Below are 27813 nucleotides of genomic sequence, written 5' to 3'. Positions count from 1 at the left end.
GCTCTTTCGGTAGTCCAAAATATTCTCCGTGACTTCAATCTTCCTGTCTCCAATAAACAAGACCATCTCCTGGTGTGTGATGCATGTCATATGGCCAAGAGCCATCAGTTACCTTACTCTCGTTCAACTAGTGAGTCTACAGCTCCTTTAGAGCTCGTTTTTTCAGATGTTTGGGGTCCCGGACCCATTTCTGTAGGAAGACAGAAATACTATGTCAGTTTTATCGATGATTTTAGCAAGTTTAGCTGGATATATTTGCTCAAAAATATATCTGATGTCTTTGAGAAATTTCGTCTCTTTCAAACTCATGTTGAACGTCTCTTTGATCGCAAGATTATTGCCATGCAAACCGATTGGGGTGGGGAGTACCAATGGTTGAACTCTTTTTTTGAACGCATTGGCATCACACTGAAGAAAATATGCCCTAGAGGCAATAATAAAGTTATTATTTATTTCCTTATATCATGATAAATGTTTATTATTCATGCTAGAATTGTATTAACCGGAAACATAATACATGTGTGAATACATAGACAAACAGAGTGTCACTAGTATGCCTCTACTTGACTAGCTCGTTGATCAAAGATGGTTATGTTTTCCTAACCATAGACATGAGTTGACATTTGATTAACAGGATCACATCATTAGGAGAATGATGTGATTGACTTGACCCATTCCGTTAGCTTAGCACCCGATCGTTTAGTATGTTGCTATTGCTTTCTTCATGACTTATACATGTTCCTATGACTATGAGATTATGCAACTCCCGTTTGCCGGAGGAACACTTTGTGTGCTACCAAACGTCACAACGTAACTGGGTGATTATAAAGGTGCTCTACAGGTGTCTCCGAAGGTACTTGTTGGGTTGGCGTATCTCGGGCAAGTAACATACTGATGACAAAGGGAACAACGTATGTTGTAAAGCGGTCTGACCGATAAAGATCTTCGTAGAATATGTAGGAGCCAATATGAGCATCCAGGTTCCGCTATTGGTTATTGACCGGAGACGTGTCTCGGTCATGTCTACATTGTTCTCGAACCCGTAGGGTCCGCACGCTTAAGGTTTCGATGACAGTTATATTATGAGTTTATGAGTTTTGATGTACCGAATGAGTTCGGAGTCCCGGATGAGATCGGGGACATGACGAGGAGTCTCGAAATGGTCGAGACGTAAAGATCGATATATTGGACGGCTATATTCGGACATCGGAAAGGTTCCGAGTGATTCGGGTATTTTTCGGAGTACCGGGTAGTTACGGGAGAAGCAATGGGCCTTGATGGGCTTTAGTGGGAAGAGGAGAAAGGGCTAAGGGGCTGCTGCCCCCCCCCCCCTCCCCTCTGGTCCGAATTGGACTAGGGAAAAGGGGGCCGACCACCTTTCCTTCTCCTCTACTTCCTTCTCCCTTCCTCCCCTCTTGGTGGACTCCTACTAGGACTTGGAGTCCTAGTAGGACTCCACATCCTGGCCGCACCAATTGCCTTGGCCGGCCTCCTCCTCCTCCATCCTTTATATACTGAGGCAAGGGGCACCCCATGAACACAAGTTGATCTTTGTGATCGTTCCTTAGCCGTGTGCGGTGCCCCCCTCCACCATATTCCACCTCGGTCATATTGTAGCGGTGCTTAGGCGAAGCCCTGCGACGGTAGTACATCAAGATCGTCACCACGCCGTCGTGCTGACGGAACTCTTCCCCGACACTTTGCTGGATCGGAGTCTGGGGATCATCATCGAGCTGAACGTGTGCTAGAACTCGGAGGTGCCGTAGTTTCGGTGCTTGATCGGTCGGGCCGTGGAGACGTACGACTACATCAACCAAACGCTTCCGTTGTCGATCTACAAGGATACGTAGATCACACTCTCCCCTCTCGTTGCTATGCATCACCATGATCTTGCGTGTGCGTAGGAATTTTTTTGAAATTACTACGTTCCCCAACAGTGGCATCCGAGCCTAGGTTTTATATGTTGATGTTATATGCACGAGTAGAACACAAGTGAGTTGTGGGCGATATAAGTCATACTGCTTACCAGCATGTCATACTTTGGTTCGGCGGTATTGTTGGAAGAAGCGGCCCGGACCGACATTACGCGTACGCTTACGCGAGACCGGTGCTCCCGACGTGCTTTGCACATAGGTGGCTTGCGGGTGACAGTTTCTCCAACTTTAGTTGAACCGAGTGTGGATACGCCCGGTCCTTGCGAAGGTTAAAACAGCACCAACTTGACAAACTATCGTTGTGGTTTTGATGCGTAGGTAAGATTGGTTCTTGCTTAAGCCCGTAGCAGCCACGTAAAACTTCCAACAACAAAGTAGAGGACATCTAACTTGTTTTTGCAGGGCATGTTGTGATGTGATATGGTCAAGACATGATGCTAAATTTTATTGTATGAGATGGTCATGTTTTGTAACCGAGTTATCGGCAACTGGCAGGAACCATATGGTTGTCGCTTTATTGTATGCAATGCAATCGCGCTGTAATGCTTTACTTTATCACTAAGCGGTAGCGATAGTCGTGGAAGCATAAGATTGGTGAGACGACAACGATGCTACGATGGAGATCAAGGTGTCGCGCCGGTGACGATGGTGATCACGACGGTGCTTCGAAGATGGAGATCACAAGCACAAGATGATGATGGCCATATCATATCACTTATATTGATTGCATGTGATGTTTATCTTTTATGCATCTTATCTTGCTTTGATTGACGGTAGCATTATAAGATGATCTCTCATAAATTATCAAGAAGTGTTCTCCCTGAGTATGCACCGTTGCGGAAGTTCTTCGTGCTGAGACACCACGTGATGATCGGGTGTGATAGGCTCTACGTTCAAATACAACGGGTGCAAAATAGTTGCACACGCGGAATACTCAGGTTATACTTGACGAGCCAAGCATATACAGATATGGCCTCAGAACACGGAGACCGAAAGGTCGAGCGTGAATCATATAGTAGATATGATCAACATAGTGATGTTCACCAATGAAACTACTCCATCTCACGTGATAATCGGACATGGTTTAGTTGATTTGGATCACGTAATCACTTAGAGGATTAGAGGGATATCTATCTAAGTCAGAGTTCTTAAGTAATATGATTAATTGAACTTAAATTTATCATGAACTTAGTCCTGGTAGTATTTTGCAAATTATGTTGTAGATCAATAGCTCGCGTTGTTGCTTCCCTGTGTTTATTTTGATATGTTCCTAGAGAAAATTGTGTTGAAAGATGTTAGTAGCAATGATGCGGATTGGATCCGTGATCTGAGGTTTATCCTCATTGCTGCACAGAAGAATTATGTCCTTGATGCACCGCTAGGTGACGGACCTATTGCAGGAGCAGATGCAGACGTTATGAACGTTTGGCTAGCTCAATATGATGACTACTTGATAGTTTAGTGCACCATGCTTAATGGCTTAGAATCGGGACTTCAAAGACGTTTTGAACATCATGGAGCATATGAGATGTTTCAGGAGTTGAAATTAATATTTCAAGCAAATACCCGAGTTGAGAGATATGAAGTCTCCAACAAGTTCTATAGCTAAAAGATGGAGGAGAATCGCTCAACTAGTCAGCATGTGCCCAGATTGTCTAAGTACTACAATCGCTTGAATCAAGTGGGAGTTAATCTTCCAGATAAGATAGTGATTGACAGAATTCTCTAGTCACCATCACCAAGTTAGTAGAATTTCGTGATGAACTATGATATGCAAGGGATAGCGGAAACGATTCCCAAGCTCTTCGTAATGCGGAAATTGACGAAGGTAGAAATCGATAAAAACATCAAGTGTTGATGGTAGACAAGACCACTAGTTTCAAGAAAAGGGCAGAGGGAAGAAGGGGAACTTCAAGAAGAACAGCAAGCAAGTTGCTACTCAAGTGAAGAAGCCCAAGTCTGGTCCTAAGCCTGAGACTAAGTGTTTCTACTGCAAAGGGACTGGTCACTAGAAGCGGAATTACCCCAAGTGATTGGCAGATAAGAAAGATGGCAAACTGAACATAAGTATATTTGATATACATGTTATTGATGTGTACTTTACTAGTGTTTATAGCAACCCCTTAGTATTTGATACTAGTTCAGTTGCTAAGATTAGTAACTCGAAACGGGAGTTGCAGAATAAATAGAGACTAGTTAAGGATGAAGTGACGATGTGTGTTGGAAGTGGTTCCAAGATTGAAATGATCATCATCGCACACTCCCTATACTTTCGGGATTAGTGTTGAACCTGAATAAGTGTTATTTGGTGTTTGCATTGAGCATGAATATGATTTGATCATGTTTATTGCAATACGGTTATTCATTTAAGTAAGAGAATAAATTGTTGTTCTGTTTACATGAATAAAACCTTAAATGGTTACACACCCAATGAAAATAGTTCGTTGGGTCTCGATCGTAGTGATACACATAATCATAATATTGAAACCAAAAGATGCAAAGTTAATAATGATAGTGCAACTTATTTGTAGCACTGCCGTTTAGGTCATATTGGTGTAAAGCGCATGAAGAAACTCCATACTGATGGGATTGTGGAATCACTTGATTATGAATCACTTGATGCTTGCGAACCATGCCTCATGGGCAAGATGACTAAGACTCTGTTCTCCGAAGCGAGCAACTGACTTATTGGAAATAATACATACTGATGTATGCGGTCCGATGAGTGTTAAGGCTCACGGCAAGTATCGTTATTTTCTGAACTTCACAGATGATTTGAGCAGATATGGGTATATCTACTTAATGAAATAGAAGTCTAAAACATTTGAACAGTTCAAAGAATTTCAGAGTGAAGTGGAAAATCATCGTGACAAGAAGATAAGGTTTCCACGATCTGATCGCGGAGACAAATATTTGAGTTACGAGTTTGGCCTTCAGTTAAAAACAATGTGAAATAGTTTCACTACTCACGCCACCTGGAACACCACAGTGTAATGGTGTGTCCGAACGTCATAACCGTACTTTATTGAATATAGTACAATCTATGATGTCTCTTACCAATCTACCACTATCGTTTTGGGGTTATGCATTAGAGACAGCTGCATTCACGTTAAATAGGGCACCATCTAAATTCGTTGAGACGACACCATATGAACTATGGTTTGGCAAGAAACCTAAGCTGTCGTTTCTTAAAGTTTGGGACTGCGATGCTTATGTGAAAAGGTTTCAATATGATAAGCTCGAACCCAAATCGGAGAAGTAAATCTTCATAGGATATCCAAAGGAAACTATTGGATACACCTTCTATCACAGATCCGAAGGCAAGACTTTTGTTGCTAAATTCGGAAACTTTCTGGAGAAGGAGTTTCTCTCGAAAGAAGTGAGTGGGAGGAAAGTAGAACTTGATGAGGTAACTGTACCTGCTCCCTTATTGGAAAGTAGTTCATCACAGAAATCTGTTTCTGTGACACCTACACCAATTAGTGAGGAAGCTAATGATATTGATCATGAAACTTCAGATCAAGTTACTACCAAATCTCGTAGGTAAACCAGAGTGAGATCCGCACCAGAGTGGTACGGTAATCCTGTTCTGGAAGTCATGTTACTAGACCATGACGAACTTGCGAACTATGAGGAAGCGATGATGAGCCCAGATTCCGCGAAATGGTTTGAGGCCATAAAATCTGAGATATGATCCATGTATGAGAACAAAGTATGGACTTTGATGGATTTTCCCGATGATCGGCAATCCATTAAGAATAAATGGATCTTCAAGAGGAAGACGGACGCTGATAGTAGTGTTACTATCTACAAAGCTAGAATTGTCGCAAAAGGTTTTCGACAAGTTCAAGGTGTTGACTACGATGAGAGTTTCTCACTCGTATCTATGCTTAAATCTGTCTGAATCATGTTAGCAATTGCCGCATTTTATGAAATCTGGCAAATGGATAAACAAAACTGCATTCCTTAATGGATTTATTAAAGAAGAGTTGTATATGATGCAACCAGAAGGTTTTTTCAATCCTAAAGATACTAACAAAATATGCAAGCTCCAGCGATCCATCTATGGACTGGTGCAAGCATCTCGGAGTTGGAATATACGCTTTGATAAGTTGATCAAAGCATATAGTTTTATACAGACTTGCGGTGAAGCCTGTATTTACAAGAAAGTGAATGGGAGCACTACAGCATTTCTGATAAGTATATGTGAATGGCATATTGTTGATTGGAAATAATGTAGAATTATTCTGCAAAGCATAAAGGAGTGTTTGAAAGGAGTTTTTCAAAGAAAGACCTCGGTGAAGTTGCTTACATATTGAGCATCAAGATCTATAGAGATAGATCAAGACGCTTGATAAGGTTTTTCAATAAATACATACCTTGACAAGATTTTGAAGTAGTTCGAAATGGAACAGACAAAGAAAGAGTTTCTTACCTATGTTACAAGGTGTGAAATTGAGTAAGACTCAAAGCCCGACCACGGCAGAAGATAGAAAGAGAATGAATATCATTCCCTATGCCTTGGTCATAGGTTCTATAAAGTATGCCATGCTGTGTACCAGATCTATTGTATATCCTACCACTGAGTTTGGCAAGGGAGTACAATAGTGATCTAGGAGTAGATCACTGGACAACGGTCAAAATTATCCTTAGTGGAATAAGGATATGTTTCTCGATTATGGAAGTGAAAAAAGGTTCGTCGTAAAGGGTTACGCCGATGCAAGTTTTGACACTAATCTAGATGAATCTAAGTCTCAATCTAGATACATATTGAAAGTGGGAGCAATTAGCTAGAGTAGCTCCGTGCAGAGCATTGTTGACATAAATATTTGCAAAATACTTACGGATCTGAATATAACAGACCCGGTGACTAAAATTATCTCACAAGCAAAACATGATCACACCTTAGTACTCTTTGGGTGTTAATCACACAGCGATGTGAACTAGATTACTGACTCTAGTAAACCCTTTGGGTGTTGGTCACATATCGATGTGGACTATGGGTGTTAATCACATGGTGATGAGAACTATTGCTATTAAATCACATGGCGATGTGAACTAGATTATTGACTCTAGTGCAAGTGGGAGACTGAAGGAAATATGCCCTAGAGGCAATAATAAAGTTATTATTTATTTCCTTATATCATGATAAATGTTTATTATTCATGCTAGAATTGTATTAACCGGAAACATAATACATGTGTGAATACATAGACAAACAGAGTGTCACTAGTATGCCTCTACTTGACTAGCTTGTTAATCAAAGATGGTTATGTTTCCTAACCATAGACAAAGAGTTGTTATTTGATTAACGGGATCACATCATTAGTTGAATGATCTGATTGACATGACCCATTCCATTAGCTTAGCACCCGATCGTTTAGTATGTTGCTATTGCTTTCTTCATGACTTATACATGTTCCTATGACTATGAGATTATGAAACTCCCGTTTGCCGGAGGAACACTTTGTGTGCTACCAAACGTCACAACGTAAATGGGTGATTATAAAGGTGCTCTACAGGTGTCTCCAAAGGTACATGTTGGGTTGGCGTATTTCGAGATTAGGATTTGTCACTCCGATTGTCGGAGAGGTATCTCTGGGCCCACTCGGTAATGCACATCACATAAGCCTTGCAAGCATTGCAACTAATGAGTTAGTTGCGAGATGATGTATTACGAAACGAGTAAAGAGACTTGCCGGTAACGAGATTGAACTAGGTATTGAGATACCGACGATTGAATCTCGGGCAAGTAACATACCGATGACAAAGGGAACAACGTATGTTGTTATGCGGTCTGACCGATAAAGATCTTCGTAGAATATGTAGGAGCCAATATGAGCATCCAGGTTCCGCTGTTGGTTATTGACCGGAGACGTGTCTCGGTCATGTCTACATTGTTCTTGAACCCGTAGGGTCCGCACGCTTAAGGTTTCGATGACAATTATATTATGAGTTTATGAGTTTTGATGTACCGAATGAGTTCGGAGTCCCGGATGAGATCGGGGACATGACGAGGAGTCTCGAAATGGTCGAGACGTAAAGATCGATATATTGGACGACTATATTCGGACATCGGAAAGGTTCCGAGTGATTCGGGTATTTTTCGGAGTACCGGGTAGTTACGGGAGAAGCAATGGGCCTTGATGGGCTTTAGTGGGAAGAGGAGAAAGGGCCAAGGGGCTGCTGCGCCCCCCTCCCCTCTGGTCTGAATTGGACTAGGGAAAAGGGGGCCGGCCACCTATCCTTCTCCTCTACTTCCTTCTCCCTTCCTCCCCTCTTGGTGGACTCCTACTAGGACTTGGAGTCCTAGTAGGACTCCACATCCTGGCCGCACCAATTGCCTTGGCCGGCCTCCTCCTCCTCCATCCTTTATATACTGAGGCAAGGGGCACCTCATGAACACAAGTTGATCTTTGTGATCATTCCTTAGCCGTGTGCGGTGCCCCCCTCCACCATATTCCACCTCGGTCATATTGTAGCGGTGCTTAGGCAAAGCCCTGCGACGGTAGTACATCAAGATCGTCACCACGCCGTCGTGCTGACGGAACTCTTCCCCGACACTTTGCTGGATCGGAGTCCGGGGATCGTCATCGAGCTGAACGTGTGCTAGAACTCGGAGGTGCCGTAGTTTCGGTGCTTGATCGGTCGGGCCGTGGAGACGTACGACTACATCAACCAAACGCTTCCGTTGTCGATCTACAAGGGTACGTAGATCACACTCTCCCCTCTCGTTGCTATGCATCACCATGATCTTGCATGTGCGTAGGAAATTTTTTGAAATTACTACGTTCCCCAACACACACACCATGTTTCTTGCCCCCATGCTCATCAACAGAACGGCTCCGCGGAGCGAAAACATAGGCACATAGTGGAAGTTGGTCTCTCTCTACTTGCTCACGCTTTCATGCCGCTCAAATTTTGGGACGAAGCGTTCCTCATGGCAGTCTATCTCATTAATCGCATACCTAGTAGAGTTATCAAGAACCAATCTACACTAGAAAAGCTATCCGGCACTAAACCCAACTAATGTTTTCTCCGCATCTTTGGTTGTGCTGTTTGGCCCAACCTGCGTCCTTTCAACAAACACAAATTCGAATTTCGGTCCAAGCAATGTGCTTTTTTAGGATAGAGCACCCTTCACAAAGGCTATAAGTGCCTCGATATTTCTTTTGGCCGTGTCTATGTTTCTCACGATGTGGTCTTTGATGAGCAAGTTTTCCCTTTCGCCAAACTCCACTCCAACGCCGGCGCTCAACTTCGCAAGGAGTTACTACTTTTACCATCTCACCTCTTACCATCTCCTAGTTTTGGTCAAGAGGGAGCTGATTTTGCTGCTGATCATATGCCTATGCCTAATGCCAATAACCCAACTGAAAGTGTGCGGGAAACAGAACAGGACCATGTTGAAATTTTTGGCGAAAATTCGTATGATTTTATGCAACCAACAGATAGCTCCACAGAAGATCCACAGGATCTCTCGGGATCAGTTGCAGCAGCAGGATCCGCCACGGGATCCATGTTCCCTGATGCGGGCAGTGAATCCACGCCGGGATCCGTGCGGTCAGGCGGGCGCACCGAGGCGCTGTCTCCTTGCAGCGGGCGGCCAGGCGGGCCAGGCGGGCGCACCGAGGCGCTGTCCCCTGGCGGGCCGACCCCCGCGCTGTCCCCCGCGTGGGCAGGTGCGCATTCTCCAGGCGGGCCAGGCCCACGTGGCGACAACGGGGCTGAGAGCCCGGAACCCGGCGGGGCGCGGATTCCCTCCCACCCTACGCCCACTCTGGAACTGCCAAGTGGCAGTTTGTCATCGGCTACCACACCAGATCCGGCTGCTTCTCTGCAGGCAGCGGATTCCGGATCTTCTGCGCCTGCATCTGCCTCATCTGACTCCGCCGTCTCCGTCACGCACAACCGGCTTCAGCTCCAACAAGCTCGGCCATCCCTGCCTCCTCCCGCCCGTACCCGTACTCGGTCACAGAGTGGTATTGCTAAACCCAAGGTTTATAAGGATGGGTGTGTTCGTTGGGGCTCTTTCTGTGCCATAGGTGAACCGAAGACGTTGCAAGATGCTCTGGGGGATCCCAAGTGGAAACGAGCCATGGATGAGGAATTTTCTGCTCTTATTTAGAATCACACGTGGCGCCTGGTGCCTCCAGTTAGAGGGAGGAATGTCATTGACTGCAAATGGGTGTACAAGGTCAAGCGGAAATCTGATGGCACCATTGACAGGTACAAAGCACGTCTTGTGGCAAAAGGCTTTAAGTAAAGGTACGGAATTGATTATGGGGACACCTTTAGTCCTGTGGTTAAAGCTGCTACTATCAGGTTAATCCTTTCCGTTGCAATATCTCAAAATTGGTGCATGCGACAACTAGATGTCAAGAACGCGTTTTTGCATGATGTTCTGGAAGAACTGTTTATGAGGCAACCTCCTGGGTATGAGAGTTCAACTTTGCCACGACATGTCTGCAAGCTTGATAAAGCAATTTATGGCTTGAAACAAGCACCTCGAGCTTGGTACTATCGTTTGTACTCCAAGTTGCAGTCTCTTGGGTTCTCTGCCTCCAAGGGAGACACTTCATTGTTCTTTTACCATCGACGTGGAATAACTATTTTTATGCTCATTTATGTGGATGATATTATTGTCACCAGCTCCTCCGCTCAAGCTGTTGATGCACTTCTTAAGGATTTGCGCATGGACTTTGCGCTCAAGGATTTGGGCAGTCTTCATTTTTTTTCCTTGGGATTGAGGTTAAGCATGTTCCTCGTGGCGTTGTTCTATCTCAAGAAAAATATATACAGGATATCCTTGAGCGAGTGGGCATGAAAGGCTGCAAACCCTCTCCAATAACTCCGTTATCTACCTCAGAGAAATTGTCCCTTTATGATGGTGTGAAGCTTGGAGCCGAGGACTCCACCAGGTACAGGAGTATTGTAGGAGCTTTGCAGTATTTGACTTTAACCAGACCAGATATCTGTTTCTCAGTCAACAAAGTTTGTCAGTTCTTGCACGCTCCTACAACTACCCATTGGACAACAGTAAAAAGAATTCTTAGATACCTTCAGGCAACCAAGAGTCTGGTCTCAAGCTTGCTAAGTCAGATTCTACGCTTGTTAGTGCCTTTTCAGATGTAGACTGGGCAGGGTGTCCTGATGATCGAAGGTCCACTGGGGGCTTTGCAGTCTTTTTTGGTGGTAACTTGATTTCTTGGAGTGCACGCAAGCAAGCTGCCGTGTCCAGGTCGAGTACTGAAGCTGAGTATAAGGCCTTAGCAAATGCCACTGCTGAGATCATTTGGATACAAAATCTGCTGACAGAATTGGGCATTCGTCAACCACCTGTAGCGTCACTTTGGTGTGACAATCTTGGTGCTACCTATCTCTTTGCCAACCATGTTTTTCATGCTAGGACAAAGCACATCGAAATTGATTATCATTTTGTCCGTGAACAGGTTGCAAACAAGCTTTTGAATATTCGGTTTGTTCCTACTGGTGATCAAGTAGAGGATGGCTTCACTAAGCCACTATCACTGCGGCAGCTGGAGGTTTTCAGACGCAATCTCAACTTAGACAGTTGTGATTGAGGGGGAGTGTTAAACATTGTAATGTATGTCACGGTATTGTTATGAACCGTGATTAGCTTAGGGCATGTGTGTGTGTTGTATATTGTTAGGATAGGTTAGGTTGTTGAGATATGATCCTATAGTTAGCTTGGAGATCAATCCACACCTAACCTAATCCTAAATACTTGTAAACCGCCGGCCTAGGCCTCTTTATAACACGCAACGCGCCCCTGCATAACGCATGCGTTTCCAGCTATTTTCACATGGCCTACATTCTGTCAGATTTGGAAAAATAGGAACGGGAGAGTGTTTGAGCATAATTACTTAAAGCTCGAAGATACACTTTCTAGAATTCAAGAGAAGATCAGAACGAGAGAGCTGGTCTTCACCAGAATTGTCCAGGATGATGGGGGTTAAAGCTTACCTCCTTTGAGTTGTAACAGGCTTCAACTAAACTTATGGTTTTCCATTTTTCCTCTAATAGATACGACAGCGCTCCTGCCTAAAATTTCGAAAAAAATAGAATTGTACCAATTTGAAGAAGTCATGAGGTGGCAACACTCCTGCATTGAATGGCTCTGCGGATGACAAAAGTACCCAAAAAATTCATCAACCTGCGAACATGCGCCAAATTCCAGATCAAAATTCAAAATCCAGCATGAATAGTGTCATAAACAGGCAAAAGCAAAAAAACAATACCACTCACACCTCGATTCTTCTTTTATGCTTCTCGATGTGTAATTTGACTTTGATCATAATTTTTAGGGGTCGCAAACACATATCTCATGAACATCCAAAAAAAATCAAAAATTCTTAAGGCATTTAAATCGAAGTTTTAAAATGCGGGATCAAGAGTCCATGTGATGGAAATGAGCATCATATCTTCTCTCGTCCCCATGTTTTCTTTAGAATGCATCTGGACAATGCATACAACCATTTTATTAATTATTGACACAAAACTTTATAAAGTCATAGAACAGTAAGACTAAAGCCACCGTCTAAGCAACATCTGTCGCTACTCCTATCCAGTTGATGAAGGGGCGCTGAAAGTCTAGGCCTAATACCAAACAGACCTCGCAGCCAAACCTAACATCTAAGACTTGAGGTCTCAACTAAGACGCCTGCCGGGTATGGTCATCCACCAGTCCAGTGTACTCCTCACCCAGGACGCCTGCCGAGTATGAGGCCGCCGCAGCCACCTGCCACCAATCCATCTTCAGAGCTGTACTGCTGCATCTACTTTGCCCGATCTAGCTGTCGCCGACGCCACCACGATGCCAGACAGCGTCACCCTCCTGCGCGAGCCCATCTCCGCTCATCGGGCGCCGAGTCTCCACTGCACCACGCCGCCGAGATCCACTGTTATCAATGGAGAAGATGAAACACCGCTCCTCCTCTTGTCCCCTTCAACCAGCACTTGCTCCAAAATGATGCCCCCAGGAGAGAGAACGACACTGGAGGCACCGTCATCGTCCGATCCGGTAGATCTAGATCTAGGGTTTTCCCCGGAGCTTCCCGATTAGGTTGACGTGACCTGCAACGACGATGCCTCCAGAAGGCAACGACGTCCGAGACGCCGCCATTGTCCGCCAGGACCGCAGTCAGGCGATTTTCACCGGAAGCCACGTCTTCCCGACCTCGTAGCTGGCTGGAACTGAGCGAAACCTCGCCACGAAGACGTATGTTGCCGTCGGTACTCCGGCAGAGATCCGGCATCTCCTCACCGGCCCCTCCACGCGCCGCCAGTCGGCGGAAGGCGTCCCCACGACGGATCCAATCGGGGCGTTGGATCCGCAGTCACCGCCATCACCATCCCGACCAGAATAGCCCATCACGTCGGATGAGGCGCTGCCACCGCCGCAGTCCATTCAGGGCCGCCGCTCCGTCGGCTATGGTGCACCGGCCATCGCCACACGGCCTGAGGTCGCCGCCCCAGCCGCCGCCTTCGGATCGCACGAGAGGAGCCGCCCGTGCCGCCTCAGATGAGATCCACTGCGTCCACCCGCCCAGATTCTTTCGGCACCGGGCCCGCCGCCATCGCGGCCCACGCCGGCGGCAGCGGCGGCAGAAGGAGGCGCTAGAGGGTGCTGGCGGTGCTGGGAGCACTCCCATCCCCATGTCCATCGCGAATACTTATTATCTTCTCCGGATTCACGCTCATTTCCCACCTGCTGCTTCACCCTTCAGGATCGTGCTGGCTTTCACAAGCTTTTCGTCCGGTTGCAGGCAGCAGTCCACGTTTTTGTGCTCTGTAATCTCCGATGAAATCATGCGAGATCTTCCTAGCCAGCCTGTGACGACGAGGCCATCAGACGCATACCCACAGTGCAAGGTTTATGATCCTATAAACATGACACATACCAAGGCACAGACGCAGGTGAGAAGAAAAGCATTGATCAGGAACCAGCGCGCGCGCGAGAGAGAGTCGATCGAGGAGGAATCGCCTGAGACGATGAGCGCCGGCCAGCGTATGCCGTCTCCGCCTGCGGCGGTGGCCGGGCCTCTCCTGCTTCTGTTCGTCGTGCCCTTCTGTAAGCCTATAATGTTTCCGGGGCGCCAGCTTCGTTGTATGTTTTCGGCAAATTACAGTTGGCTTATTCGCCTCAATTCTGATTCCGAGAAGGGAGCCATGCGGTGTCGGCGGACGGCGGCGCTTCGGCCTGGACGACGGCGCTGCAGAAGCACGTGGCGTTCTTCGACGCCGACAACGACGGCATCGTCTCCTTCTTCGAGACCGAGCAAGGTGACGAAATGACCATCGCATGCTCTCCGCTTCCCGGTGGAAGAAACGAAAGTTTCTTTTCGCGTCGATCGTTGGTCGTGGCTGCAGACCTCTTGACCCTTGTGTGCATGCATGCAGGGCTTCGAGCCATCGGCCTTGGAGCTGCCGAGGCCACCGTCAAGGCAACCTTGATCAACGGAGTCATCGGACCCAAGACCAGACCTGTACGATGCTCGATCTCTCACTCGCTCTGCCCGTCTCTGTTTCTTGCACATGTTGACTAGCAGAAGACGTCTTCTGTCGTTTCAGAGGCTCTCGGTTTCACGAACTTTTTCGATTTTTTTTAATTTTTTAAAAGTCAACGGTTGACCAGTCAACCACGATCGGTCAAATCGATCGAGCGAACAAGGGGAAACCGGCCAAATGCGATCGAGCGCTTGCCTTCTACATGGGACGGCCTAGTTTTTTTTGATCTTACATGGGCGGCTAAATTTCGTATTTTGACCCTTTTTTAAACCTATTCGAGATCTGACCTTAGTTTAATTTTTTTTCAAGATCTGATCCTTTTGCTACCGTCAAAGACCATGGCGGTAGGGTATAACAGCCTACCGCCAGGGACCCTGATGGTAGGGTTGCATGCCCTACCGCCAAAACTCGCCTAAGTATTGAACACAATGCGTGCTCGTGCCTACCGCCAAGCACCTTGGCGGTAGGGTTGTGCAGACTACCGCCAGCCCGTTTGGCAGTAGAGATGTTTCCTACCGCCAAAGTCCCTGGCGGTAGGCTGTTAGACCCTACCGCCATGGACTCTGGCGGTAGAAAAATAGTCAGATCTTGAAATTTTTTCAACTTAGGATCAGATCTCGAATAGGTTTCAAAAAAGGGTCAAAACACAAAATTTTGCCTACATGGGCCGGCCTAGTTGATCATGTTCGTTGGTGTCAAGAAACTCAAACGGCGCCTAAGGCACCCAATAGGAGGCCCCAGTGTTTAGGGTATCCGTTTGTGGTGGTTAGGTGCAACTTTAACGAAAACCTTGCTCTCATGGATGAAAGTGCGGGTAGGCTTTCCCCACCGCGTCCCCGCACCTCCCTCATCTGACTACATAGGGAAACTCTGACCGCGTCGTCAGCGTTTAGGGCATGTACAATGATTAATAAAGCGGTTCTATCTTAAGTCTTCACTAGAACATGATGGCACGCGTTGCTGCGCTCGTCCAGTTTAATGAACATGATGGGGGGGGGGGGGGAGGTGGCTCGGTGGCAGCTCAATCTGTTATTGTTAGAAAAAAAATGTAGTTGAATTATCATTCTGTTTTACAATAAAGCTACATAGGGAAGGATTGTTTATTTACTAACCAGCTTTGCCATATGGTGATTTTGATGATTATCTTCGTAATATTGACTATATCAGCATTTGGTTACTTGGTGACCTATGCAGTGAAGGCTTTCATATAGGATGTTCTACTTATTTTCATTTTTTGTGCATACAATCATCTAGAGCGTACATGGATACCCTCTCAGAACGTGGTGCAGCTGTTGCCGCCGCCGGCGCCGTTGCTACTTCCTTCACCCATCACAAGAGGAGCGGAAGGCTCGCAACGAAGATCGGTCGATGCCTTTTTTTTTGACATAAAGATTGATCGGTGCCTGCCAGCAGCCCAAGCCTGATTAAGCACAATGAGCCTACGTACGTGTATGGAGCAGCAGCCCAAGAAGAGCAGATGATGGTGATGGACCAGTCCAGGCCTGATTAACCACAGTGGGCCTAAGTGAGTGTACGGAGCAGCAGCCCAAGAAACGGCAGACGATGGCGGATCGATCTAATCAGACGGCAGCGACGTCAAAACGATGTGACAAGCCATAGCTCCTTCCGTTATATTGTTTCTTAATTTAAGTTAGATGACAAAAAAATATATCTACAATGGGTTATATCTTAGCCTTATCTTCAATAGCTTGTCATTCCTTAAAACATGGTGAGATAAATTTTGCTAAGAGATCATCTCTTGTCTTGTCTTAAATAAGAAAAGACAAGCTTTTTCTTATGAGTTATCTCTTCTCCACCTCGTCATTTATCCTATGTGGCACTCGTAAGATAGCATTATTGTACATGCCCTTACGAAATCCTTCCCCCTCTGCGCTATCGAAGAGTTTATTCACTCCTGCCCTGGGTTTTTGACCCTCGAGGCTCCAGGACCATTGGATCATGGATATAACGTTCTCTAGGAGGACTCGTCTAAATTTACAAAAAGGCGTAATTTACATGATGCGAGTGCGAAAATTTGCAGATCAGTACATGTAATGCCGAAGAATCATCCTTTGCATGTTTAGAACAAAGTATAGAAACATCATCGTTGATCCAAAGAGAACATGCAGGAAAATGCTACGACGTCAAAGTTCTCAATCTACATAGAGAACATCCATAAAGGGATCCACGGAAGCGACAGCGGCTCGTACGATGCTCAAGGGAGGTATACAGACCACACATACGCCCTGATCATTTTGTACATGTGCCCAAATGTGAAAGACCATCATGCCAACATCTCTGCTATATCGATCCACTTGGCGTGCAGGTTTGTCCCCGCGAAGTTCAACGAGATATTCACCAAGCATGGCAAGGTCGAACCGAATGCTGTGAACGAGCGCGAGCTGGAGGCGATGCGCACCGCAAACAGGATGGACGGCGACGACATAGGAAGGTAATCATCTCTAGACCCTATAGCAGTAGGTCGTAACCATTCACGCCGACGGTCGAAGTGTCGCCGTGTTAACTCCGCCGGCGGTTGCTTAAAAACTCAGGGCGGCGTCGAAGGCGGAGTGGGACTTGTTGTACAGCCTCGCCAAGGACAAGGACGGCTTCCTTCAGAAGGACGCCGCGCGCACCGTCTTCGACGACAGCCTCTTCGTTCTGCTGGCGAAGGACGGCTCGTCTCGAAATTAAGCAAGCATGACTTGTATTTGTACTTGTCCTGTCGTTGATTGTTGATTATAAGGTCACTGCACAATTATTGTCAATGTAAAAAAGGGACTGTCTATTTGACAGTCGACTGGAATACAATTGAGCTTTATTCAAATTTTAGAACAAATAGAAACTGACACATGTATGTATGTGTTTCTCTTCTACTCACTTTATTCTAATGAATAAGGCACGCACGCATTTTAAAATTTAACTTTGACCATAAATTAGACCAATCAAATGCAGTTTGTATGTAATAACAAATATACAGTTGAATTAGTATTGAAAATAAGTTTTCAACAGTAGAATTCTGAGGTCACAAAAATTCATATTATCGATGTAATTTACGGTCAGAGTTGAATTTCAAAAAACATCTGTGCATTATTCATTGGAATGGAGGGAGTATGTATGTGAAAATGAACATTTTCTGTCATGTATGTGTATCTCCATGGGCTTCTCTATAGTATCATAATAACACAAATGAAAGTACCCTTTTAGGTTTATTTGTCTTTGTCATTTTGTAGAACACCAAAATGTGTAATTTACAATTGCGCATTGACAAAACAGAAAAAAAATCCAATGAAACTAAATGGATATAGATTATCTTTTTCCAAACAAAGACAAACCCAACACAAAAGGTACCAAACTACGTGGTAATCCCTCAAATTGACGAAAAAAAGAAAATAATGAAAATAAATGGATATGCATTGCCCAACAAAGACAAGCCCAAAATGGATAAATGGGATGTTAATTGGTGAAAACCTGACTATCCAATTAATTATGAAAAATCGTACGGAAAAGTTGGCTCGGTTATTCCATCTAGCCAAGCTATTCATTCCTTTTTATGAAAGGAAGATAAGGGACATAATAAAAAAAATGAAGTCCCCTACCTAGGAAGGATAGGCTGGTTCAAGAAGTTTTAAAATACTACATCTTTTCTTTATGATATAGAAGGGGGGAGTTAATCAATAACATTGCTAAAGCCCATGGGGGCGTATCCGTATTTGGTAGTGTAGTGGAACTAAAAATATGAATTTAATAAACTCCTTTTACAAAGCAAGTGATTGAGTTTAGTAGTTTCTCGTAGAAAATTATTGACTCTAGAGATATGGTAATATGGAAAAGACAAAATTGTTTGAAGCACTGGCAAGAAGATGTTTTACCATTGAACTACACACACTACGGTATATATTCTATAGCGTACATCCATTACAAAGGGTTGCATGTAACTATTTAGAGTCAAGATACTCTATATAGTGCCAATATTTCCTATCACAATCATTAAGCTGACATACATAAACTATCCCACTCACACCGCTCCAAAGAGAACCTCACCAAGACAGTATGCAGGCGTCATCATTATCACTCCTTCCTTTCCTAGAGGTGTCATCGTCATTACTAAAACCAACGACTCCAAGTTCGTCGTAGGCGTTTGTCAACTCAGCCTACGTTGTACACGTCGTGTGGAGCTAAATGAAGATCCGTGCCAGGACTCAGCCACTTGCGACCAGACAACATAGCTCCGACTCTGACAAAGAACCGTTAAGCACAGGTGACGCTGCATCAAATAAACCACCTGTTGTTTGTCATCGTACACCAGTGGGCCCCACCACAACAGCTTCGATTTTGCAGCAACAAACCAACATAGGCAATCCCATAGACATGCCGGAGAAGAGCCGACTACCGCAATCATTGTCGTGCCTCTAACATCACTCCCCCATCATCGTTGCCACAGAAGGCTTGACGCCAACACCAGCGTCGAGAGCAATCTCGTCGCCCACACGACACGAGGTCAAAAGTGCTTGATGTCGCCGCCCAACCTACATCCGCCATGCCGCACCCTGTGCAGCCTACCAACACCACCTTCCGGGGCCACCGCCCCGTCATGCCATCGCTGGCTATCGAGCTGCAGCGCCGCACGGCCCGGATGCCCGCAACCCACCCTACTCAGGGCAACCGCATGCAGAACACCAACACTGCACCACATCCGGAGCTGCCCACCCCAACATGCCACTGCTGGCTCTCGAGTTGCAACGCCGCACGACCTAGATGCTCGCAACCTACACTGCCCAGAACAAACACACATAGATCACGAACGCCGCACCATATCTTGGGCCGCCGCCCCGACATACCGTCCAACAGCCCCCAATGGGGCGCATCGGTCGGGCTAACAAACCTACTGCCCAAGTGGCCCAAAGGTTGCCACCCAAGCAAAAGTCGAGTCGCTACCCTGTTCCATAGAGCCGCCTCACGCATCATTTTCCAAGGCCGTCGCCTCGGGGCGCATCAGCCGTCTGGGGTTGCTTCACTGGCATCCAACAAACCCACGCAGGAGGAAACTAAACACATCAAGCATAAGCTAGCTTTCCCAAGCAATGCCCCCAAGGGGGAAACGGCGAAGATGCCGCAGTGGCCCGCTCCGAAAATCATTTGGAGCTTAGGTTTTCACCCTAAGAGCTCGAGCCACTCATAGAGGAATATGAGTATCAAAACGACGCCCCCAAGGAGGGAAACAATGCCCGAAAGCGCCGCTGTTGACGGCACCGACAAAGTCGGGTCAAAACTTTCGCTCGGAACTCTTTCGACCACATGGACAAAAATGCCATGTAAGCAAACCAAGGCTATCGTGGAGGATCTTCCCGTGATCTAGAGGACTTAGATGTCAGGAATATTTTCAAAAGTGCTATTTTTACAGCCAACTAAAATTATTTGGACTTCATGTAGATTTCGGTGCAACGAATTTCGCGCTGAGATTCGTGCTAGCCTCTTGTATTTGGCGTCACTTTTGTCTTAGAGCAAGTACAATAGTAAGCTACTATCTTCATTTTTTTTAGTATGTATATAACTTTTGTCTGAAATCAATGTATATTTAGTTTGACCAAACTTATAAAAAAAATATCAACATTTACAATGCCAAAGGAATATCTTTAGATTCATTATGAAATATAGTTTCATATTATGTATATTTGATATTGTAGATGTTTATTTTTTTTATATAAATTTGGTCAAGTTTTGTAAAGTTTGACTCGACACAAATCTTATATGCGGAATAAAAAGGAACGGGGGAGTATAATCCTCCTATACCTCACGATTGCTTATCAGCGGAATTGCGTCCTTTACCTCTCGATTGCTTATCAGCGGAGTTGCGACTTGCTGCGCCTGATGGTAAGTCTTGAGTACGACGCCCTTGAAATGTTTCAACGCGGTGCCTCTTGAAAAAGGCTCCTCCGCGGCGCGCACACACACACACCCGTCGGCCGTCCGGCCACACGAACGCGCGTCGTCCGATCCACCCGCGGGCGCGGGGGCTGTGCGGCCACCCTTCGCTTCCATCGACAGCCACTGCTTTGCGGCGGCCCTTCCCGTTTCTATCCAAACCAATTCCACGCGTTCGTTCATGGCTTTGCGGCTGCCGTTCCGCCCTCTCCCCGATCACGCAACGGCCACCGCACAAAACCTGACGCGTCCTTTCGCTACCTGCAATCAACAGCGCGCCCGCACTGTCGCAAACATGGCGTATACGACTATACGTATCCGTCTGTTCCCCGGCTCCCACAGACCCACACGCACAACTGACTGACTGAAAACAAAAACGGCACGGAAATACTCAAATGGATTTGCACGGCTTATTTTTAGAAGATCAGTTGGATTGGAGTTGGATAGACGAGCTATCCAAACCGAGCTGAAGCAACAATGAAAAAAAAAGCAGGAGCAACGGCCGGGCAGGAGGACACGTGGAGGGCCCGTTGTTCGGATAGGCACCGTCGACCGCCACAACGGACGGCAGGCGCGCGACGTCAACCCGTACACCGGTACACGTCGACGGGCCGTGAACGGATATGCATCCCTTTTCTTTCTTTTTCTGACATGATATGCGTCCCTTTTCACGAGATCGGCCAAGAAAGCGACGGCGGAAAGCGGGGGGAGGCGCCGCGGATGGATCGGGTAAACCGGGGCGGGGCTGGACACGCGGTACGCTGCGTGCGCTCGTCGCTCCAGCAAAAACGGCACGGATGTGTGGGGAACCGGTCAATCCCGATCCCGTCCCGTTCCACACCGCCGTACGTGGCCCCTATTTATGCGCCCCGTCTCATGCAGCGCATGGGCTGGGCTGGGTTGAACCGGTGGCACTGGTGCATTTACACATCTCCCATCTCATCTCATCGGCGGTCGTCGTCGTCATCCGGAGGCGCGAGAAAGATCAGAGGAAGAAGCCACGTGAGGTCCGGCGATGGAGAATTCGTGGGACGAGGAAGGGCGGCGGCTGGCGGCGGCGCGGGTGGTGCACAGCCAGGTGAGGAAGATCAAGGAGGAGGAGGGCGACAAGGTGAAGGTGGACGACACGTACCAGCAGCAGCAGCAGCTGGCCGAGATGCGCCTCGTCCTCCGGGACCTCGGCCGGCACCGCTCGCGCTCGCCGCTCGGCCGGGTCGGCCGCCCCGCCATCTCCATCGGCGGCGACTCCTAGTCCTAGGGCCGCCCCCCCTTTTTTTTATTTTCTAGCTGGGTCGTCGTCGTCGTCCCCTCGGGCTCTCTCGTCGTGTATTAGGATTTTTCTTTCTTTTACTTTTTCTTTGGTGACCCTGCCCATCTGTGGATGGGGCAGAAGATCGTCTTCTGCTGGTGATTAGGGCGTCCTTCCATGATGGTTCTGTAAATACTTCATACTCCTATGTGTGAGTTGTCAGTCTCTTCCCCTTTCCAGTTTAGGAAACAAAACAGGAGTTTTTGGATGGTGCTGCGTTTTTATTTTGTTCTATTTAATTTATGCCTGCGATTGTGAGAAGAGATTATGCATAGAGCTTTAGATTAGATCAGAGTTCTGTGCTATGGGTCTGAAGATGTCAACTCTTATATTGCTTGAAGATGTCAACTCTTATCTGAAATAGTACATCTTTTCCCTGAAGATGTCAACTCTTATCTGAACTATGGCTCAACAATGCCTCCGTCGAGTTACGAGATTGCTGATTACCCGAAGAAGAACCAGCTAATGACAACATGACGGGATTAGTACAATAATATTTAGTGATCTAAACAATCTTATATTTCTTTACAGAGGGAGTGCATTCATTGCCCAGAGACTGATGGTTGCAGTAATAATTCCAGGATAACTTAAGATACCCCTTGATCTAATACTAACACAGGAGTGACATGTTACTTGTGTAAAACGCCTCTCATATATACGCATTCAGTTCCGGTTGCTGCACACAAAATAGAGGAAATGGTGAAAGATCAAAATTGGGGATTTTTTTTTTTGAGGAAAGCATAGCTTCATTACTTAACTGTGGTGAGGCATATCGCCCACAACACATTCACCCACTCGGGCTGGTACATCGGACTCCCAAACCAAACAGTGGTCGGGTTCACATTGGCGGCCAATATTGGCTAGCTTATGTGCCACAGAATTCGCACTATATCTACAAACAGAAATAGAAAATTGAGAAAACCAAAGCTTTAGTTGATACTTCATGTCTTCTATAGCGACCGCATACGCCGATGAATCCACCTTGCGCACATCTAGGGCTTCGGCCAGGAGTTGAGAATCCGTCTTGAACTCCACCCTGATCTTTCCAAGATCAGCTGCAGTGGTGATTGCATGGGACATAGCGACCACTTCGGCCGCAAAGGCATCTGACGTGTGCTCTGGTCGTCCCGCCCTCGCATGCACCAGTGAGCCATCGGCCACCCTCACTGCTACGCCCCATCCTGCATGCTGCTGCCCCGGCACAAACGAGCCATCAACATTGATTTTATAAACGTCAGCAGTAGGTGGGCGCCACTTGTCTGGCTTCGGCTTGTGGACCTTCGTGTAGAAGATCTGCACATATTCAAGGACGCTGCTCCTCGTTCGCCGTGCCACTTCTGCAAGTGGTAACGGCATCTCACCCTCCCTCGCCTTGTTTCTATTGGCCCACCATAGCCACCAAAAAGTGAGGATGTGCAACCTCTTTTTTTCATCTAGCCCCCAGATATAATCTATCATTGCATGCACGCCCTCCAGCTTCTCCAGATCGCTTCTTTCCTTTTCCAGAGTTAGGTCCCGCCACACTTCCTTCGCAAGCTTGCATTTGACGAAGAGATGCGCCCCATCCTCCTCCCCACGACTGCAGAAGAGACACTTAGTGTCTTCAATGGGTATACCCCTCCGTGCAACCGCGGTACGAAGCGCAAGGGACTCGTGTTTAAGCCTCCAAGTGAACATTTGGATATTTCTGGGACAAGGTAACTTCCAAATTCTCTTCCAGGATTCATCCCTTATGCTACTTAAATTCCCCGGAACCATGGAGCTCGCACCAACACCTCCATCCCTCCGTGTCTTCTCCAGTTCTACATATAACTTATAGGCACTTTTGACAGAATGGGCCCCTTTGTTATCATACTGCCACGCCATGAAATCTTGGGCACCATCTCTAAGTGGGATTCGGAGAATGTGTACCACATCATCATGTCAAAAGATATTGTTGGAGAACGTGGCAATAATTCAAAAATTTCCTACGTGTCACCAAGATCAATCTAGGAGGTACTAGCAACGAGAGAGAGGGAGTGCATCTTCATACCCTTGAAGATCGCTAAGCGGAAGCGTTACAAGAACCTGGTTGGTGGAGTCGTACACGCAGCGATTCAGATCGCGGTCGATTCCAATCTAAGCGCCGAACAACGGCGCCTCCGCGTTCAACACACGTACAGCCCGAGGACGTCTCCTCCTTCTTGATCCAGCAAGGGGAGAGGAGAAGTTGAGGGAGAACTCCGACAGCACGACGACGTGGTGGTGATGGAGCTCGTGGTTCTCCGGCAAGGCTTCGCCAAGCGCTGCAGAGGAGGAGGAGGTGTAGGAGAGGGGTAGGGGCTGCGCCATGGGAAGGGTCTAGGTCTTCTGGCAGCCCTTCCACCCCCACTATTTATAGGAGAAGGGGAGAGGGGGCCGGCCCCTTCAGATCCCATCTAGGGGAGGGGCGGCGGCCAGGGAGGGAACCCTAGATGGGTTTTGGGCGCCCCCAACCCTAGGAGACTTGCCCCCCAAGCCAGGAGGGGAGGCTGCCCTAGGGGAGGCGCCCCCACCTCTCCTGGTTACGTGAGATGGGGTGGGAGGGGCGCACAGCCTTTTAGTGGGCTGGTGTGCCCCTTCCCCTTGGCCCATAAGGCCCCCCAAACACTTGTCGGGGCCTCCGAAACCCCTTTCGGACACGCTGGTCGTCACCCGGTACCCCCGGAATAATTCCGGACTCCAATACCCTTCGTCCAATATATCGATCTTCACCTCCGGACCATTCCGGAACTCCTCGTCACGTCCAGGATCTCATCCGGGACTCCGAACAACCTTCGATAACCACATACTATTTTCCATAACAACTCTAGCGTCACCGAACCTTAAGTGTGTAGACCCTACGGGTTCGGGAACCATGCAGACATGACCGAGACATCTCTCTGGCCAATAACCAATAGCGGGATCTGGATACCCATATTGGCTCCCACATGTTCCACGATGATCTCATCGGATGAACCACGATGTCAGGGATTCAATCAATCCCGTATACAATTCCCTTTGTCAATCGGTATGTTACTTGCCCGAGATTCGATCGTCGGTATCCCAATAGCTCGTTCAATCTTGTTACCGGCAAGTCACTTTACTCGTTCCGTAACACATGATCCCGTGGCTAACTCCTTAGTCACATTGAGCTCATTATGATGATGCATTACCGAGTGGGCCCAGAGATACCTCTCCGTCATATGGAGTGACAAATCCCAGTCTCGATTCGTGCCAACCCAACAGACACTTTTGGAGATACCTGTAGTGCACCTTTATAGCCACCCAGTTACGTTGTGACGTTTGGTACACCCAAAGCATTCCTACGGTATCCGGGAGTTGCACAATCTCATGATCTAAGGAAATGATACTTGACATTAGAAAAGCTCTTAGCAAACGAACTACACGATCTTGTGCTATGCTTAGGATTGGGTCTTGTCCATCACATCATTCTCCTAATGATGTGATCCCGTTATCAATGACATCCAATGTCCATGGTCAGGAAACCATAACCATCTATTGATCAACGAGCTAGTCAACTAGAGGCTTACTAGGGACATGTTGTGGTCTATGTATTCACACATGTATTACGGTTTCCAGTTAATACAATTATAGCATGAACAATAGACAATTATCATGAACAAGGAAATACAATAATAACCATTTTATTATGCCTCTAGGGCATATTTCCAACAGTCTCCCACTTGCACTAGTGTCAATAATCTAGTTCACATCACTATGTGATTGTAATGAATCCAACACCCATGAGGTTTGTTCATATCTTGCTTGTGAGAGAGGTTTATTAGTCAACGGGTCTGAACATTTCAGATCCATGTGTGCTTTACAAATCTCTATGTCATCGTGTAGATGCAGCTACCACGCGCTACTTGGAGCTATTCCAAATAACCGCTCTACTATACGAATCCGGTTTACTACTCAAAGTCATCCGGATTAGTGTCAAAGTTTGCATCGACGTAACCCTTTATGACGAACTCTTTTACCACCTCCATAATCGAGAAAATTCCTTAGTCCACTAGTTACTAAGGATAAGTTCGACGGCTGTCATGTGATCCATTCCTGGATCACTCTTGTACCCCTTGACTGACTCATGGCAAGGCACACTTCAGGTGCGGTACACAGCATAGCATACTGTAGAGCCTATGTCTAAAGCATAGGGGACGATCTTCGTCCTTTCTCTCTCTTCTGCCGTGGTCAGCTCTTGAGTCTTACTCAATGCTCACACCTTGTAACACAGCCAAGAACTTTGCTGATCTATTTTGAACTCCTTCAAAATCTTGTCACAGTATGTATTCATTTGAAAGTACTATTAAGCGTTTTTGATCTATCCTTATAGATCTTGATGCTCAATGTTCAAGAGCTTAATCCATGTTTTCCATTGAAAAACACTTTTTAAATAACCCTCTATGCTTTCCAGAAATTCTACATCATTTCTGATCAACAATATGTTAACAACATATACTCATAAAAAATTCTATAGTGCTCCCACTCACTTCTTTGGAAATACAAGTTTCTCATAAACTTTGTATAAACCCAAAATCTTTGATCATCTCATCAAAGCGTACATTCCAACTCCGAGATGCTTACTCCATTCCTTAGAAGGATTGCTGGAGCTTTGCACACTTGTTAGCATCTTTCAGGATCGACAAAACCTTCTGGTTGTATCACATACAACCTTTCCTCAAGAAAATCGTCGAGGAAACAATGTTTTGACATCCCATCTGCAAGATTTCATAAATAATGCAGTAACTGCTAACATAATTCTAACAGACTCTTAGCATCGCTACGAGTGAGAAAGTCTCATCATAGTCAACTCCTTGAACTTGTCGGAAAACATCTTAACGATAAGTCGAGCTTTCTTAATGGTGACACTTACCATCATTGTCCGTCTTCCTTTTAAAATCCATCTGCACCCAACAGCCTTACGACCATCAAGTAGTTCTTTCAAAGTCTATACCTTGTTTTTATACATGGATCCTCTCTCGGATTTTATGGCCTCGAGCCATTTGTCGGAATTCGGGCCCACCATCGCTTCTCCATAGCTCGTAGGTTCATTGTTGTCTAGCAACATGACTTCCAAGACAGGATTACGTACCACTCTGAAGTAGTACGCATCCTTGTCGACCTATGAGGTTTGGTAGTGACTTGATCCGAAGTTTCATGATAACTATCATAAGCTTCCACTTCAATTGGTGTAGGTGCCACAGGAACAACTTCCTGTGCCCTGCTACACACTAGTTGAAGTGACAGTTCAATAACCTCATCAAGTCTCCATCATCCTCCCACTCAATTCTTTCGAGAGAAACTTTTCCTCGAGAAAGGACCCGTTTCTAGAAATAATCATTTTTGCTTCCGGATCTGAAATAGGAGGTATACCCGACTGTTTTGGGTATTCTATGAAGATGCATTTATCCACTTTGGGTTCGAGCTTATCAGCCTAAAACTTTTTCACATAAGCGTTGCAGCCCCAAACTTTTAAGAATGACAGCTTAGGTTTTTCTAAACCATAGTTCATACGGTGTCATCTCAATGGAATTGCGTGGTGCCCTATTTAAAGTGAATGCGGTTGTCTCTAATGCCTAACCCATAAACGATAGTGGTAATTCGATAAGAGACATCATGATATGCACCATATCCAATAGGGTGCAATTATGATGTTCGGACACACCATCACACTATGGTGTTCCAGGCGGTATTAGTTGTGAAACAATTTCCACAATGTCTTAATTGTATGCCAAACTCGTAACTCAGATATTCATCTCTATGATCATATCATAGACATTTTATCCTCTTGTCACGACGATCTTCAACTTCACTCTGAAATTACTTAAACCTTTCAATAATTCAGACTTGTGTTTCATCAAGTAAATATACTCAGCATCTACTCAAATCATCTGTGAAGTAAGAACATAATGATATCCACTGCGTGCCTCATCACTCATTGGACTGCACACATCAAAATGTATTACTTCCAACAAGTTGCTTTCTTGTTCCATCTTACTGAAAACGAGGCCTTTCAGTCATCTTGCCCATGTGGTATGATTTGCATGTCTCAAGTGATTCAAAATCAAATGCGTCCAAACGATCCATCTGTAT

At 46.2% G+C, this 27813-nt stretch overlaps 2 protein-coding genes across 2 annotated transcripts; both read left to right on the top strand.

Annotated features, from left to right (window-relative positions):
* Positions 1-13949: 13949 nt before the first annotated feature.
* LOC125512505 (putative peroxygenase 5) lies at positions 13950-17276 on the top strand. The gene is made up of 6 exons (XM_048677602.2): positions 13950-14028; positions 14121-14240; positions 14358-14443; positions 16595-16689; positions 16792-16917; positions 17018-17276. Exons 1-6 carry the CDS (start codon positions 13950-13952, stop codon positions 17157-17159), a joined length of 648 nt encoding a protein of 215 aa, XP_048533559.1. The 3' UTR covers positions 17160-17276.
* Positions 17277-21234: 3958 nt separating this feature from the next.
* LOC125514525 (uncharacterized) lies at positions 21235-21907 on the top strand. The gene has a single exon (XM_048679864.1). It carries the CDS (start codon positions 21406-21408, stop codon positions 21640-21642), a length of 237 nt encoding a protein of 78 aa, XP_048535821.1. The 5' UTR covers positions 21235-21405; the 3' UTR covers positions 21643-21907.
* Positions 21908-27813: the final 5906 nt, after the last annotated feature.

Source organism: Triticum urartu, chromosome 6A, assembly GCF_056163025.1.
Source record: "Triticum urartu cultivar PI428250 chromosome 6A, HENAU_Tu73, whole genome shotgun sequence".
NCBI lineage: Eukaryota > Viridiplantae > Streptophyta > Magnoliopsida > Poales > Poaceae > Triticum > Triticum urartu.
This window is presented reverse-complemented; position numbering and strand designations above follow the sequence as displayed.

What these genes read in the sequence shown, in the direction of transcription:
- LOC125514525 (XM_048679864.1), top strand. Translation starts at nt 21,406, where the DNA reads ATGGAGAATTCGTGGGACGAGGAAGGGCGGCGGCTGGCGGCGGCGCGG.
- LOC125512505 (XM_048677602.2), top strand. Translation starts at nt 13,950, where the DNA reads ATGAGCGCCGGCCAGCGTATGCCGTCTCCGCCTGCGGCGGTGGCCGGG. An exon ending in CTTCTTCGAGACCGAGCAAG is followed by an intron (nt 14,241 to 14,357) that starts GTGACGAAATGA and finishes GCATGCATGCAG; the next exon opens with GGCTTCGAGCCATCGGCCTT. An exon ending in TCGGACCCAAGACCAGACCT is followed by an intron (nt 14,444 to 16,594) that starts GTACGATGCTCG and finishes GAGAACATGCAG; the next exon opens with GAAAATGCTACGACGTCAAA.